The sequence below is a fragment of the Oryx dammah genome, unplaced genomic scaffold (genome assembly GCF_014754425.2).
Source record: "Oryx dammah isolate SB20612 unplaced genomic scaffold, SCBI_Odam_1.1 HiC_scaffold_26, whole genome shotgun sequence".
NCBI classification, from domain to species: domain Eukaryota; kingdom Metazoa; phylum Chordata; class Mammalia; order Artiodactyla; family Bovidae; genus Oryx; species Oryx dammah.
In genome coordinates this window covers 70,064,393-70,082,433 of record NW_024070210.1, presented here as the reverse complement: position 1 = coordinate 70,082,433, position 18,041 = coordinate 70,064,393, and the positions used below count along the sequence as shown (strand labels likewise).

The 18,041-nt window shown below is 39.7% G+C and overlaps 1 protein-coding gene across 4 annotated transcripts in view; it reads left to right on the top strand.

Moving 5' to 3' along the window:
- CDIN1 (CDAN1 interacting nuclease 1) overlaps nucleotides 1-18,041 on the top strand; it is a 232,919-nt gene that overhangs the window by 117,939 nt on the left and 96,939 nt on the right. For all 4 annotated transcript variants that reach the window (XM_040226980.1, XM_040226983.1, XM_040226981.1 and 1 more), the window contains exons 9-10: nucleotides 7,251-7,316; nucleotides 7,920-8,025. In XM_040226980.1, coding sequence (XP_040082914.1) covers nucleotides 7,251-7,316; nucleotides 7,920-8,025 — 172 coding nt within the window. The remainder of the gene's footprint in view (nucleotides 1-7,250; nucleotides 7,317-7,919; nucleotides 8,026-18,041) is intronic.

Sequence of the window (18,041 nt, the reverse complement as noted above, 5' to 3'; positions counted from 1 at the left end):
CCCTGCCAATTTGTTCCCTGTCTTTAGGGCACTTTAGTTTTCACTAGTGAAAGTGAAGTCGCTCAATTGTGTCCGACTCTTTGCGACCCCGTGGACTGTAGCCCACCAGGCTCCTGTGTCCATGGGATTCTCCAGGCAAGAATACTGGAGTGGGTTGCCATTTCCTTCTCCAGGGGATCTTCCCAACCCAGGGATCAAACCCAGGTCTCCTGCATTGCAGGCAGATGCTTTAACCTCTGAGCTACCAGGGAAGCCCTTGTCCCCTAAAGACATAAACAAAGTATAAGGTCAGAGCAGTCAGTTCTGTTCCTTATTAGTGGCTTTGATAAGAGGCTTTTGGGGAAAGATTGAAACTAATGGACATAATGAAATTTTTAGGTCCTCTAAAGATGTTATTCATCTCGGTCTCCCCATTAAATGCATATCTGTTCTGCGTACCTTTGCACATGGTTTGCATAGCATAATAATATCTATTATCAAAACCCTGCTAAATTCTTTAATTAGGTAGAAAGCCTGTGAAACTTACTTCCAGAGAAGATAGAAATATGGGATATGAAAGTCACAGCTCCAATTATTGAATGAAACATTATTTTGGGATTTAAAAAAAATACACAGAAAACCAAAATACTAGAGTAGAAAAAATATACTGTAGTTTTCATTTGTATTGAAGTGTCTTTTTTGCCCTTCCCCACTTTAATGAAAAATGTAATCGACGTTCAAAAGATTATTTTTGTCATACAAGGTATTTTAACCTAAGATTTTAGAAACCTTTTGACAAATTCATAGATAAAAGGCCATGTCAGAATGTTATCTTTTCATTTTCAGATGTTATGAACTGGAATTTTACATAATTTCTCTGAGAATAACTGTTATTTCTTAAATTTAAAGCCTTTTAAGGAAACAAAATGTAAAACTTCAAACTTTTTCTTATAGTCCTCATGCCCTGCTATGATTCTTAAGTATATGTTAACTAGTTTCAGATGTGTTTTGTTCTCTGACTCAAAATCAGCCCTTTCTTTAAAAAAAAGAAATTGTGTAATTAGTACTTAATTGCTGTGGATATTTTGGGCATTTAGAGGGGAGGGTAATTAAAAGGCCAGAGAAATTAAACTTTCACAGTGATCTTTACATTTATGTGATTCCTTTTTTTAAATGTCCTCCAAAGGCAAGCCTGACAACTTAAAAATAAATGAAGAACTGGATTGTTCTGAAAAATTTCGCATCACTTTTATCTGTAGATGCGGTTTCATTGGTTTTTTAGTTATATTGGAGAAAGGACCATTAAAATACTAGAAATCAAACATTGATTTTGTTCACTTCCTCTTCAGGCAGGTGTCAGCTAAACAATGTCCAAGACCCATCCCCGCTCTCGTGTTTTCAAATCTTCCAGGAGGAAAATGAGATTTTTTTTTGCCACTTCATAAGTATTAAACATGATGAAATTTAAATATTTGCCATAATTAAAAATTGTATATGGTCTGTTGGGACAAACCAGAGCTTGGTTGAGATGGGCTCCTATCTGTATCTGGCTATATTAAAGACCCAGGTGGTTGGCCACCTGATGCAAAGAGCCAAGTCCTTGGAAAAGACCCTGATGCTGGGGAAGATTGAGGGCAGGATGAGAAGGGGGACGACAGAGGATGAGATGATTGGATGGCTTCACCAACTCGATGGACGTAAGTTTGGGCAAACTCTGGGAGATAATGAAGGATAGGGAAGCTTGGCATGCTGCAGTCTGTGGGGTAGCAAAGTTGGACATAACTTAGTGACTGAACAATAATGAAAAGGTTTTGGCAGTCAGTTCTGCTGACCTCTTTCATTGTATCATGTGTAAGTTGGAATGGTAGAAGACTCCATAAGCTCAGAAGTACTATGTTTCATGAGGTACCTTTATCTAAAAATCCTACATTTTGTGGATCTAGAGGCTAATGAGTCTTCTTTTAAATGAAACTACTTTTATATTAATTTTGATAATGAATACTTGGACTGTGACATTAACAAGCTTGTTCTTGTTGTTTAGTGGCCAGGTCATGTCCCATTCTTTGCTACCCTATGGACTGTAGCCTGCCAGACTCCTCTGTCCATGGGATTTTCCAGGCAAGAATACCAGAATGGATTGCCATTTCCTTCTCCAGGGGATCTTCCTGACCCAGGGATCAAACCCGTGTCTCCTACATTGGCAGGCAGGTTCTACCACTGAGACACCAGGGAAGCCTATTAACAAGCTTAGTATTTATGAGATATATTGGGCATTTTCAATATATGTTGAGTCAGAAGAGCCCTACTTCATATTTGCTACATTCACTGAGTAAGTTAGGTATACAGGATTTGGAGATTGATTTCATATTGATCCCCAACAATTTTAGGAGTTATACCAAAAGTGCTATTCTGAAACTCTCCTCCTAGGCTTTTAAACTAATGTTATTCTTTCCTCTTTCTCAGTCTTCATCATTTTTTCTTGAGGAAACATCAAGTTACTTAAACATCCAGCTTTCCACTTGGAAAGTTCAGAGACTCATAAGTAACCACTTGGCTCCAATATGTATAAAAAGCCCTGAGAACTCTGATGAAACTTAAGATTCTCAAGGAAAATAAAAATTGAAAAACTGATTATAGAAGAGATAAAAAAAATCTAAACAGATCAGTAACCATCAAAAAAAAAAAAAAAAAGGTAGTAAAAGTAACCAAAGAGCTACACATTATAGTAGCACCAGGCCTGGATTGCTTATGGGGGGAATTCTGCCCAAACATTAAGGAATGGATAAATCCGATGTTATTTAAAATATTGCAGACCAAACAAAATTGGAAAACTTCCCACCTTGAACTTTGGGTCACTTTTGCTATCTTTTCAATCAAGAAAGAAAATTAGTCAGTCTGGGTCAGCTTTGTTGAAGACATGGTACTCTTAAAAATGTACTTATATTTTATTCATTTACTCATTTGTGTATTAAATATGTGCCAACTAGCCTCCCTGGTGGCTCAGTGGTAAAGAATCTGCCTGTAATGCAGGAGATGTGTAGGAGACACTGGTTTGGAAGATCCTCTTGAGGAAGAAATGACAACCCACTCCAGTATTCTTGCCTGGGAAAAACCATGCACAGAGGAGCCTAGCAGGCTAGAGTCCATGGGGTCGCAAAGAGTCAAACACAAGTGAGTGCAGACACACACACACAGGTGTTTGTTGATCGTGAGAATAGGGCAGTGAATAGGGTTTTAAAAAATGAAAAGAAACATTTCCTGTCCTCAGAGCAGAGACTTCAGGCTCTGGTTGTGGTGGGAGCCAGGCCTATGCACAGTAAGACAAGGGGATGAAAAGGAATGAGGCAGAGGTAGTGTTTTGGGTGATGAGTAAGCTGTAGCCTCTAGATCTTAGAGTTTGAACACTGATCCACCAGATGGTCAACCAAATTTTACATCCATACCCAGTGGTTGGGATAATGATCATGGTAAGGAATCTTTAACCATCTGAGAACCAGGAATGGAGCTTAATGCAAAGGCCATGAAATCTGGTCAGATAGATGGGGTTGAGTTAAAAATCTCCCAGTATGGTGATCTTTGATAGAAACTTCCATCTCCTGGGGCTGAGACCAGGTGAGCAGGGACAGCTCTTCCTGAATGAATACCACTCCCTAGACTGTCCTGTCATTTTCTCTGAATTTTGCCAAGTAAAGGAAAATCTAGGTTGAAAGGAATAGTGTGAAGATTGAAACAGAGGAGGTAAGACAGAGTTTAGAAAATAAAGAACAAGAGATGATACCCAATGCATAATAACAAAGTATTTCAGATGTGTGGAATAACCTCTTAAAAAAGAAAAAATGTAGTATTGCTGGTGGTGGCACAGGTTTCTAGAAGTCTTTTGACTACAGTTACAGTTGGATCATGGAAAAAGCAAAAGAGTTCCAGAAAAACATCTATTTCTGCTTTATTGACTATGCCAAAGCCTTTGACTGTGTGGATCACAATAAACTGTGGAAAATTCTGAGAGAGATGGGAATACCAGACCACCTGACCTGCCTCTTGAGAAATCTGTATACACGTCAGGAAGCAACAGTTAGAACTGGACATGGAACAACAGACTGGTTCCAAATAGGAAAAGGAGTGCGTCAAGGCTATATATTGTCACCCTGCTTATTTAACTTCTATGCAGAGTACATCATGAGAAACGCTGGACTGGAAGAAACACAAGCTGAAATCAAGATTGCTGGGAGAAATATCAGTAACCTCAGATATGTAGATGACACCATCCTTATGGCAGAAAGTGAAGAAAAACTAAAAAGCCTCTTGATGAAAGTGAAAGAGGAGAGTGAAAAAGTTGGCTTAAAGCTCAACATTCAGAAAACGAAGATCATGGCATCCAGTCCCATCACTTCATGGAAAATAGATGGGGAAACAGGGGAAACAGTGTCAGACTTTATTTTTGGGGGCTCCAAAATCACTGCAGATGGTGACTGCAGCCATGAAATTAAAAAAAGCTTACTCCTTGGAAGGAAAGTTATGACCAACCTAGATAGTATATTCAAAAGCAGAGACATTACTTTGCCGACTAAGGCCGATCTAGTCAAGGCTATGGTTTTTACAGTAGTCATGTGTGGTTGTGAGAGTTGGACTGTGAAGAAGGCTGAGCACCGAAGAATTGATGCTTTTGAACTGTGGTGTTGGAGAAGACTCTTGAGAGTCCCTTGGACTGCAAGGAGATCCAACCAGTCCATTCTGAAAGAGATCAACCCTGGGATTTCTTTGGAAGGAATGATGCTAAAGCTGAAACTCCAGTACTCTGGCCACCTCATGAGAAGAGTTGACTCATTGGAAAAGACTCTGATGCTGGGAGGGATTGGGGGCAGGAGGAGAAGGGGACAACAGAGGATGAGATGGCTGGATGGCATCACTGACTTGATGGACGTGAGTCTGAGTGAACTCTGGGAGTTGGTGATGGACAGGGAGGCCTGGCGTGCTGCGATTCAATGGCATCGCAAAGAGTCGGACACGACTGAGCGACTGAACTGAACTGAACTGAACAGTTGACTCACCTTTACACTGAGACTGAGGGATGTGGGGGCAGTATGGAGAAAGTATAGGAGTAGTGTGTTACAGTTTGAGGTTCTCCACAGAAAGATGGAGAGATTCTCTGATGTTTATGTTCAGTTTGAGGAGTTTAGGTGTTTTTTTAATTTTTCACATTAAGTAAGTCATGAAATTTAAACTGTAGGTACTGTGTTAGTAATTTGGGTGCGCTGAACAGGAGTATAACTGCCTTTTAAGGGATTTTAGTGTGTGCATTTGGATTACTTGGTGACCTTTGAAATTTTGTTTTTATCCACTGTCAGAAACATCATAATTTTTCCTTCTGAAACAGATTTTGAACACCTGCAAAGGTTGATCAAACTAGGATAGTTTTAATAAACTATTAATCTCTCTTCTTTAATGTCAACCCAGCTTTTAAAGTCACTCATTCGTATCCGACTCTTTGCCACACCATGGACTTTACAGCCCATGGAATTCTCCAGGCTAGAATGCTGGAGTGGATAGCCTATCCCTTCTCCTGGAGATCTTCCCAACCGAGGGATCAAACCCAGGTCTCCCGCATTGCAGGCGGATTCTTTCCTGCAATGCAGGAGACCCCAGTTTGATTCCTGAGTTGGGAAGCTCCCCTGGAGAAGGGATAGGCTACCCACTCCAGCATTCTGGCCTAGAGAAGTCCATGGGGTCACAAAGAGTCAGATATGACTGAGTGACTTTCACTTTCACAGCTTTTAAAACTGTTCATCAGCTACCTGAAACATCAGCTCAAGGCACTTGGGTTGATTTAATAAATGCCTTTTCCGTTAAACATTCTTGTAGCCAGAATGCATCGAGAGGATAGAAATTTTTTCAGTCTTGTTCATTTACAGTCCAGTTTTCCAAATTCTCTTGTTTTTAAAGTAAGATTACTTTAATTTTATTTCCTTATCTCAACAGTTATGTTGGTATTTTTTTATCTTTCAAGCAGAGGAGATTGTTTTGAATTCTAGCATCAGTCCTTCAGAATTTCAGTAAAGCATACCAACTTTAACCAAATGTAATTAAATATATAGTTTAAGTGTATCTTATCATTAAAAGGTTATTTATGTTTAAAGTGCTGACCTTTCAGGATGTACACAAGAGTGTTCTAAAACAGAATTTCTGAACGTTGGCCATGAAACCACTGTCTTGGCCTGACAAATGAATTGGAAATAAGCTACCCAACACTGGGAATGGGTCATTAATTTTAATCAAAGGTGATGCAGGAAGGCGAATGGGATGCATGACAATGTCAACAGCCCAGTAGATGTTAAGAGACCACACAGCCTTCCTTGTTACTTGGTTGGGCCATTAGTTGAGGTTGGGTGAAGACAGAAAGCCATGTCTGGAATTGAATGACCAGGTCACTCCAAAATCTAACAGAGAACTGCTCATTTCAGAATCACATTGTAATGCCATTAGAAGTCAAGGACAGCTTTTAGAAAATATTGGAGGATTTTTTTTTCAAACCAAGCATCTAGCTAGTTTTTTCCAACTTTGACAAGCTCTCTGTTTTCTTGCCTGCTTTCCTCCGGAATGGCTCATTGATATTTACAGAAGATCAAGAAATCGAACAGACTTAGAAAAAAAATCTCAAAGCCTGTTTGCTTTTCAGAATTACATATTGTTAGTTGTAAAACTCTGGTAAATGCCAGAAACAATAGCAGACCAAAGGTATTAAGCAGGGTAATTAATTCTCTGTGGGGATCTCATTGTCCTTTGTCTCTATCTTATGTTCTTGTATGTAAAAATAGTTTCACTAATTGAAACTAAACTTTCTTAATTGCTTTAATGAAAGCATTTGTTTTATAATTGTAAAAGCCAAAGTGCTGATGCCTTACTGTAAATTGTCAGTATGGGCTTGATAACATTAGCAATATTCATGATGGTGGAAACCTTTTCTTTTAATCAGTAAGTATATTTCATTATTTTGAGTATATTTTCAATTATAAGAAAGGTAGCATATGACAGCTTGAATTAATGATGTTTATAATAAAGATATAAAAATGCAGAAGGGACAAAGAGACATTTTTATATCTCTACTTCAGGTTTGTGAAGAAAGTTCATTTATTCTGACACAGCACTGCATACATAAGAATGATATGTGTGACTGCGTTAGTAATTTTTACACATTTTTAAGAAAGAAAAGCAATTATATTGCTGTCTTGTTAATGGAATACTGTGATAAGTAATAGTATTTGTTCTTCCTGCAGATGAAGATCAGCTTCGTGCAAGGGGTTATGACAAAACGCCAGACTTTATTTTACAAGTACCAGTTGGTAAGTCCTTAGACTCTACTATGCATTTGTTTATAGAGTAAGGTGATGTGTTTTTTCCCATAGCTTTTAAATTTTTTGTTAATATTAACAAATGTTACCAAAGAATCTGTATTAGCTTGATAATTTTGTATTCAAATGTGTGAAATAATTGCAAAAGATTTTTAAATGGTAGGAAATAATAGGTTCAGAAGAAACCTAAGCTTTAAAAACTTTTACCTATGTTTAAGAAATAAGCATGTCTTCAAAAGACATTTTGGTTACCATTTTCAAGTCATTTCTCTACATATTGCATTTTTAAAACAGAGTTCTGTGGAAAAGCCAGGATCACTTTGGTTTGCTTTCTTATTACTTGTCAGTTTATACAGGCAGTCTCAGAATAAGAGAGAGACTTTTGTAAATGACAAAAATAAAAAGGATGTGACTGTAGCATAAACGTTCCTTGTCACAAACAGATACGATGTGTTGATTTATAATTACATCTCTAGATGATGGTGAGGGTTAAGCCTCTCTTCGTTTATGTGAAGCATGGAGAGACCCAGGCAGAGTCAGAATTTGCAATCTCCCCTTCCCTTTGCTCTGTATTCGTAATGCTTTGTTCCTTAGCTGTAGAAGGGCACATAATTCACTGGATTGAAAGCAAAGCCTCATTTGGTGATGAATGTAGCCACCATGCCTACCTGCATGACCAGTTCTGGAGCTACTGGAATAGGTAAGGCCCTATTATTTTTCTCTTAAGATAAACGATACTCAGCTGAAATTTCATTAGAAAAAAAATATTTTGTTTAGATGGTAAAAATGCTAGCAGCCTTTGTTTCTAGTAAATACACAGACTTGATTAATGTATTCATTTCAGATAATTTCAACTTCTCTGCATTCATAATGTTGCTTCACTTTTTAAAACAAAAAATCTGTGCATGAGGTCAAAATTATTATATACTCCATTTTCCATTTTACAGTGATAATATTGGTATCACTTAAAATATGAATAATAGGATGTGATATATATTATACTATTGACACTGACTTTTATCCTCTTGATGTGAAAGTTATGCCTTCTATCAGATCTTAAAAAGTATTTTATCCTCAGCTCTCTGAGGAAAGTATCCAAATGATATCAAAGTCAAAACGAATTAACCTTCCAATGATAGAAAAGCATTTACCTACCAACTTCAACCAACATTTCCAAAGGCATGGGGATCTCAGTGGTTAAGAAAAAGATGGTGTTGGAGGAAGGGAGAGGATGCTGTATTACTAAGTACCCCCTCATGTGTCTGGGCCTGCAGATTATCTCAGTTAATACTCACAGGAAAGTGTGATTTGGGGATAATGGGGTTTTATTCACAAGATTATTTGGGATAATGGGATTTTATTCCCATTTTACCAATAAGGAAATAATATGCCTACAGCTAGTTATTGTGCATTGTCTTGGTCACTTCTAAATCCGTGCTATTTTTAGTACAGCTCTATTGATGTTTACAATACAACTGTTGAAACTTTGGCATTTGCTATTATTGGAGTCCTAAGCTTTCATATCACATATTTTTTACCCATTAGACCAGAAGGTGGGTCAAAGGGTAACCTTCCTAGATTAACTGTGTTCCTTGGTACTGAACAACTTTAAGAATACGATGGTGGGATGGCATTGGCTTGACTCACTAAGAAACAACTCACTAAGAGACAGTAATATCTATGGGCAGTAGTCTTACCCTGGAAGAAAACAGTGACAGTCTCCAGAATTTGGCATTATATTGTTACCCAGCTTTATAAAAGGCCAGTGGGCCTCGCCTGTAGCAGATGTGCTAAAATAAGCCCACTTTTTGCCATGGTAACAATGATCATGACAAAATGCTGAACGTAATGGCTTTCTTGATTTTCTTGTGTAATTGTGCGTAGCATCCGAGCTTTACTTTACAGGGATGGAGGAGGAAAGTGCAAAATGTTTTAGAAATCAATGCTGCTTCAGCGTTTCCTGTCTTTTATTCAGCCATTATTCAAATTAGCAGTAATGTGATAAATTGAATTTCAGATTTTTAGCAATTTTATGATGAGTTGGAAATAGTAAAGAAAGCATCATTTTTGATAGTATAGGGAAAGCAATGACAAGAAAATCAAATTGTTTAGGTTGCTAAAGGATTTTTTTTTTTTTTAACTGCTAAACTCAATCATTTTGCATCAAGACTGTCTTCCCACTTTGGTACTGGTCAAGCCTTTTATGAGAAACAATTAGAATTTGAATCCAAAACAGTAAAGCTTACTTAAAAATTTCAAAGGCATGTCTTCATTCTAAAACAACTCAGCTATTGTCTACTCTGTGCTCAGCCCTCACCATTTTAGAGGCTGATTAAAATAATCAAATCACCTGTATGATAAACTATGGATTATTCACATGGCTGGAGGGGGTTCTGAGCAGTGAATGATTTAATAGTTTGATTTGGACTAGATTTTGGATTATTTTGTTGCATGCTGCTTTTTAAATTTTAATGAGGTTTTATTTATATGATTACTACTATTGCTACAATTACTACTATTGACTTATGTTTCTTAAATACTTTCTTTGAATGTATGCCAAGTAAGTGCATATAGTTCACTTAGGGCACGTTATGTGGTAAGGGGAAGCCAGATTATTCAAGAGGGAAATGCTCTACGCAGAAGTCACTGGTTTACCAAACATCTGCAGAGAGGCCAAGAAAAGCAGGTCATACTGACATTCAATGTGGAACATAGAGGCATTTACTTGTAAGTAAGACTTGGCAGTGATGGCGCATTTTGACTGAAGAAAACTTAGCCCATTGACCAAAGTTTGGGAATCCTACATTTTTCATATTTTCACCTCAACAGTAGTTGCTAAAATCCTCAGAGTTGGAAGCAATTGTCTCTCCCACCTGTAGGTAACCTTTCAAGAGGATGTTGGTTGCAGTTTAGGCTAATGGCTTTATTTATGTTATAAGCCTCTAGTCAACATAAAACTGTTATCTAATGTCACACTGTTTTTAGATTTTCTTCCAGTTTTCTTGAGATATAATTGCCATACAGCACTGTGTAAGTTTAAGGTGTATATACAGCATAATAATTTGACTGACATACATCACGAAATGATTATCAGAATTGTCACCCTATTTTTAAACATTGGATCCTGTGATAAGACTGTTCAGTTAATGTTTGAAAAATCATAATCTTGTCTAAGCCTATTTTTCTATATAAATAACTTCAGAGCCCCTAAGTTTTAGTGTAATAGTTCTCTGAGTTTTCTTTTTATGTAAATTGATATTCTTACTCACCCTATAAGCAGCTCCTGACAAAGTTGACCACACCCTCCCTCTTTATTAAAGCTTTTGTTTGTTTGTTTTTGGCTTCCAAGAGACAGTCTTCTGAGATTTTTTTCCCTGACATTCCACCTGTGTATTCTTTCTCCTTTTCTGGTTCTTCCCCATCTTCCCAGCACCAGGCTTGAAGGCCCTGGACTCAGTGCTCACCCTCCTCCCTCTCCTGTCTACATATTTCCTGGGTGTTCCCTGGAGACCTCACCAGAGACTGTGGCTTTCTATTCCATCTTGTGCTGCTATCTCTAACTTTTATCCCCAGCCCTAAGACTTTCCCCCTAGTACACATTTGTTTGTCTAGCCAGCTGTCTGCTCAGTATCGCCTCCTGGATACCTAATAGATATCTGAGACTTTACATATCCAAAATTAAACTCTTGACTTTTCTCCTCAAGCTTATTAGCCTCTTACTTCCTCTCAAGCTCAATGAGTGGCGTCGCAGTCTCTCCCAATACTCAAGCCCAAAGCCCCACGTATCATCACCAATTCAACAGCAGGTCCATTCAGCCCTGCCTTCGCCACAGCTCGGACTGCGCCGTGTGTCACCACCCCACCTGCTGTCGCTTCACTGTCTGTCACCTTCTCTCGGACTGTTCTACCACAGTTTCTAAACTGGCCTTCTTACATCAGCACTTGTGCTCCTACGGTCAGAGTTTCATACCCTAGGCAGAGTGACTCTCAGAAAATATAAATCAGATCATGTCACTTCCCTGCTTAACACTCTTCAGTGGCTTCCTGCATTTAAAATGCAATTGATATCCTAGAGGAGGGAGATGGGGTGGGAGGTGGGAGGGAGGTTCAAGAGGGAGGGACGCATGTACACCTGTGACTGATTCATGTTGGTGTATGGCAGAAACCAATACAGTATTGTAAAGCAAATATTTACAATAAAAAATTAAAAAAAAAAATACAATCCAAACTCTGTACCATGACATTCAGAACCCTGTATGGCCTGCCTCGCACCTCAGACCCGGCCACACCTGTGCTCTCCCTTCACCTAGAGTTCTCTCTGTCTCTTAAACTTCCTTGGCAGCTTTCTCCATCTTCCTTGAATCTACACTGCTTGTTTCTAATTCAAGACCCTCACTCTGGCTAATCCGTCTGCTTGGAACTGTCTTCACTTGGATCTCCACGAAGCTTGCTCTTTACGATGACATTCAGCTGTCTGCTCAAATTTCCCCTCCTCAAGGGGCCCTTCCCCAGGCACCCAGTCTAGATGGCGTCACCCTCAGTCATTTCTCTCCTCAGTCAGCTTTACTTTTCTTCATAAAATTTACCTTTATCTGAGGGAATGAATAAGACTGTAGTTAGAAACATTTAAACACAAATTTACTTGGTTTGAAAGAGCTTTGTTTACCTTTTGTGTTGCTATTTCTAATTACTACATGTGTGCAGCTCATTCTTTTATAATCAAAACTTCAAGAATTTTTTCTATCTTAATTCACTTCAAACAAATTTAAATTTTGCAATAGGCACCTTCTCTAAAATCAGATTAAGTATAGAGCTTAAGCTGCCTTTCGGGCAAGTAGGCCCTCATCCCGGGGGCCTTGAACCTTGATTAACGAGCTCCTTAGAACTCTACAGTCTCCACTTCTGTGGGGTTTAAAGACTGCGTTTGAGAAGCAGCATTTGGGCCATAATAGAGCCCCCAATTATATAGGGCTGTGTATACAGTTGTATAGAAAATACATGTATATTTACATATATCAGTGTGTGTATATATATGTGTGTGTGTGTATATATGTATGTATATATATATGTATATCAGAATATTTCAGACTACATATATATACAAATTTATGCAGTTGACAACAAAAAAAAATGCCCTCTCATCCTACTTTTCTAGTCAAAAGGTGGGTTCTTTGACAATTTGACCTACATTACTAAGTGCATTTTCATTTTGAGATGATGACAGGTAACGAAAAAACTAATTCTATAGTCTGAGGCCAGAATATACATGGGTTCTAGCTTGTGGCCTTTCAAAGAAGGAGAAGCAGACACCCTAGGCTCACTTTAGTGGTTGGAGATAAAATGGGTCAGCTTGGATGAAAACACTGATGAGCCTAAATTACCAAGAGCCACATGCAACCATACAGCACATAAGCAATGCCCAACAGCACCGAGTCAGGAACACAAGGATCTCATTGGTAAGCTCAGCCCAGTCCCCTGCCATTCTGCGCACATTCTGACACACTGTCATCAGTGGAGTCTTTTTAAATGCACTTGGTAGCTAATACCTCTCTACTTCTCTCAAAGAAGATCCAAGCTTACTGACTGGAAAGAATAAGGCAAAATTTTGTTTGAACATGATTTTCCAATTCAACAATCCTTGATGTAATGGGAGAAATCTATCCTGTTCTTGTGTTTGAAGCCAGGCCTTGCCACTCTCTGGATCCATTCCTGGAAACAGCTTGCTTAAGCTCCCTGAGCCTTTGTTTTTCTTCCTCAATAAAGTGGGGTTAATAATACCTTCTTCACATATTGTTGTGAAGATCAGTTGTTTAATACATACAAATCACTTTCACAGTGCTTAGCAATCAACAGATGTACTATCCTCTGTCTCTTTTTCCTGAGTATCATGGTCTGATGGAACGTAGAAATCTTCTCAGCAGATGTTTTAATTTCCTTTGCTGCTAGATAAACTCCTGCTCGGCTCACTTTAGCACTCAGCCTGACTGACATCTCTTTGGGAAACCTTCTTGTAGTTCAAGATTGGGTTCAGTGCCCCTCCTGTGGTTTCCTAATAATTTCATAGCATTTGTCAAATATTGTAATTGCTTGTTTACTTACCACTCTCCTCCAGTTAATATATTGACTTCGGTCTTATCTGTTTTATCCATTGTCAAATGTCCAGAAGCCGGTGGGATGCCTGGCACATAGCTGCCAGTAGGTGGTCATAGGTATTTATTGAACAAATGAGTATATGAATGAATTTTCTGATGCATAACAGACAAAAACATTTTGAATCAACCACTAAGGATTGTGTTAGTCATTCTGACATTAAAACTCAAAAGGAGAACTTCCCTCATGATCCAGTGTTTAGAACTCCACCGCAGGGAGCATGGGTTTGATTCCCGGTCAGGGAACTAAAATCTTCCTTGCTGCACAGCACAGCAAGAAAGAAAAAATAAAAACACAACAGGGCCAAAATTTTTTTTAAAGAATGGTACTCAGTATGGTGAGAAAAATGCTTCATTTTTCTAGAAAACTTTTACAGGCTTTCCAGATGTATAGACTTTTGCAGATGTTTACCATGAACTATATCATGTTTACTTACATACAGTTTTAAAATAGAAAATAACCAATAACTACATGGTAAATACTATGAAGATTTTTAGGCACATGTTTTTAATCTTAGATTGATTACCTGCTTTCACAAAATTTCAGCAAGGTAGGTATCTCATTTGAGATTTGACATGAAATGGTTTAAAAATCAAAGAGTAAGAATAGAGACCTATGTACAATGTGCCCAAATAGTTAGGGTTATGTTTCAAGTTCAGTTCAGTTCAGTCGCTCAGTCGTGTCCGACTCTTTGCAACCCCATGAATTGCAGCACGCCAGGCCTCCCTGTCCATCACCAACTCCCGCAGTTCACTCAGACTCCATCGAGTCGGTGATGCCATCCAGCCATCTCATCCTCTGTCGTCCCCTTCTCCTCCTGCCCCCAATCCCTCCCAGCATCAGAGTCTTTTCCAATAAGTCAACTCTTTGCATGAGGTGGCCAAAGTACTGGAGTTTCAGCTTTAGCATCATTCCTTCCAAAGAAATCCCAGGGCTGATCTCCTTCAGAATGGACTGGTTGGATCTCCTTGCAGTCCAAGGAACTCTCAAGAGTCTTCTCCAACACCACAGTTCAAAAGCATCAATTCTTCAGCGCTCAGCTTTCTTCACAGTCCAACTCTCACATCCATACATGACCACTGGAAAAACCATAGCCTTGACTAGATGGACCTTTGTTGGCAAAGTAATGTCTGCTTTTGAATATGCTATCTAAGTTGGTCATAACTTTCCTTCCAAGGAGTAAGCGTCTTTTAATTTCATGGCTGCAGTCACCATCTGCAGTGATTTGGGATCCCCCCAAAATAAAGTCTGACACTGTTTCCACTGTTTCCCCATCTATTTCCCATGAAGTGATGGGACCAGATGGCATGATCTTTGTTTTCTTAATGTTGAGCTTTAAGTCAACTTTTTCACTCTCCTCTTTCACTTTCATCAAGAGGCTTTTTAGTTTTTCTTCACTTTCTGCCATAAGGGTGGTGTCATCTGCATATCTGAGTAAATAAAGTCTATTTTATTCTGCATGAAGATCTGGAAATTCTGATTTGCATTAAGAATTCCTAGACTCCTTGGAGATCCGTGCTGCAGGTGGCAGTGTAGACAGAAGTGGCCCCACTGCATAGCCCATCTCCCTTTTCTTATCACTTTTGGCTCCGTCCTGGGACTTCCCTGATGGCTTAGATGGTAAAGATTCTGAGTTCTATGCAGGAAACCTGGGTTCAATTCCTGGATCGGGAAGATCCCCTGGAGAAGAGAACAGCTACCCACTCCAGTATTCTTGCCTGGAGAATTCCTTGGAGGGAGGAGCCTGGCGGGCTACAGTCCATAGTGTTGCAAAGAGTCGGACATGACTGAGGAGCTACCACTAACACTTAGGCTCCATCCTACACCTGGGAAGGTTTCAAGCACACCCCAGCCTGCACATCCAAGTTCTATGTACCTTTCCACAAACTTCTGCTCTTGGTCATCTCTCTGGCCAGAGGTGCACACTCTGGTGGTCTGCCCTCTTATCAAAAAGGCAGGCTCTAGGAGTGATCTCAGAGCTCTCGAATCAGGAAGTTCTGGGGTCCCTGGTAACAAGGAGCGTGGCCTAGAAAGCTATTGGAGGGGAGAGACATCAGGTGAAGATGCTCCCTTTGCTCCACAGACTCCTCACCCCTTCTGTGTGTATGTGTTAGTCCCTTAGTTGTGTCCTACTCTTTGTGACTGCATGGACTGCAGCCTGCCAGGCTTCTCTGTCCAGGGAATTCTCCAGGCAAGTTCACTGCAGTGGGTAGCCATTCCCTTCTCCAGGGATCTTCCCAACCCAAAATTGCGTCTCGCATACTGCAGGCAGATTCTTTACTGTCTGAACCACCAGGGAAGCCCTGGGCTGGGGTTCAACCAGAGGAGGCCAGAGCAGAATCCTCTAAAGTTTGGATTCAGGCTATGGACCCCTCTTGACTGGGTCTAAAGGATAGTATCAAAGTAAGCAAGTGTATTTGTCTTCCAAAGTCATTTCTTTGCTCGTCTTAGGATATGAGGGGAGATGAGCACCAGAGGAAATAAAGTCTTGATCATATTTATGTCTCCCTGAAAAGATGAAGAGCTGAGTTCCATCTGTGGGATTTTTGAACCTTTGGCTCCAGAAAGTCTACTCTCCTAGAGGCAATGGTAAGCTAATACCTCTGCCACAAGAATTGATTTGACTTTAGTTCTTACCTCTAAGTATTTTTTTAAAGATTGGTTATCTACTCAATGGTTTACTGATTGCTTTCTCTGGTCTGTGCTAACTTGAGAGGCATTTAGAATGGGGCTGCCGAGCAGTTAGACTCAAGGAAGGTATTTTTCAGAGGATGGCCAAAGTTTTCTTTCTTTCTTTTTTTTTTTGTATGAAGATACTTCCAGGAAGCCTGCAATTAGCCAAATCACAGACTTCCAGTTATTTCAGTCTTGTTAACAACACATCTGTCTCAAGTTGGAGAATGAGCCTCAGTTATAGATGCTCTTGGAAACCTTCAATTACAGTAGCCTCAGAAAGCACCACTGCCATATACTAACAAGCAGTCCTCAGCAGCAAGAGACATATTGACTAATAATTAGCAAATGTACTGCAGAAGGCTTCTCTAAAGGTAAAATATAATAATTTGTTTTTCCATCTCTTAGAGTAGAGCTGGTTGTGAGATACTGATGTCTCCTTGCTCCAAACAAATATTTGACATTGTTATTAGCTGGAGTAACCTTGCAATATTTTTTTTTAAGTGAAGGAAGTATCTTCTGTGTATATAGTACTTTGAGTTTTCATAATGTATCTTTTCTTTTTTTTTTTGCATTTGGAATGTGAATAGCAAGAACTTTCCCCATGAGGGAATTCATGTTTTCTGCCACTGTTAATTGTTTTCAGTGTTGACTTTAAATACAAAGCTGAATGAATAGAAATGTTGTCTTAGGCTGTTGAAGTGATATTTGCAATAAAGAGATGGTGGTTGAGAAAACTGGTATGAGTTAAAGAATTAAAGGGGAAAAAATAGACTTATAAAGAAATATCAATGAATTACAGTTCCTCAGAAAGATGTCTGATTATTGTCTTCAGGTATATGCAAGATTTTTTCTTTTTGGTTTGTTGACCAGTTTTCCAAATCCAGGGACTTAAGAATTGTGGAAAGGATGACTCTCCTTGCTAAACTATTAAGATAGAATTAATATGAGTCACGTATGTTTCCGAAGGTTTACCACAAATCAAAAGTTCTCTCAGGAGAAGATGAGTGCACATTCTTCTACTCCACCATCTTGTCAGAATAGTGATACCCCATGTCCACGGCCAAAGGAGAAGCCCCAACGAGATGGTAGGAGGAACGAAGTCGCATTTAGAATCAAACCCCAGACCTACCAAAAACGCTCGGAGGGCTCAAACGAAACCTCGTGCGCACCAGGACCCAGAGGCCCCACAGAGACTGAGCCAGACTTGCCTTTGAGTGTTTGAGGATCTCCTGCGAGGCATGGGTCAGCAGTGACTTGCCTCAGGGACAGGGCCTCTGGCTGCAGCAGACCTGGGTGACCCAGCCTGTGGCATAAGCCCTCTTTGAAGAGGTCACCTTTAGCCCCTCCACAGAGCCACCGAGCTGACAACCCACAAATTGCAGAACAATTATACCAACGAGATTCTCGCACTGTGAAGAAAGTTCTAGGGCACGCAACAGATTTCCCAACCTCGGGATCCAGCAAAAGGACTGAGAACCCCCAGGGAATTTGACTTTGGAGGTGAGTGGGAGACTGAGCCAAACTTGCCTGTGAGTGTCCAGAAGTCCAGGCAACAGGGAGGGAACACAACCCAGCCCTCCAACAGAAAATTTGATTAAAGATTTACTGAGCATGGCCCTGCCCATCAGACCCAGTTTAGTCTCTCCCTTCAGGAAACTTCTATAAGCCTCTTATCCTCATTCATCAGAAGGCAGACAATGAAAACCACAATCTCAGAAAACTAACCAAACTGATCACATGGACCACAGTCTTGTCTAACTCAATGAAACTAAGAGCCATGCTGTGTAGGGCCACCCAAGACGGACAGGTCATGATGGAGAGTTCTGACAAAATGTGGTCCGCTGGAGAAGGGAATGGCAAACCACTTCGGTATTCTTGCCTTGAGAACCC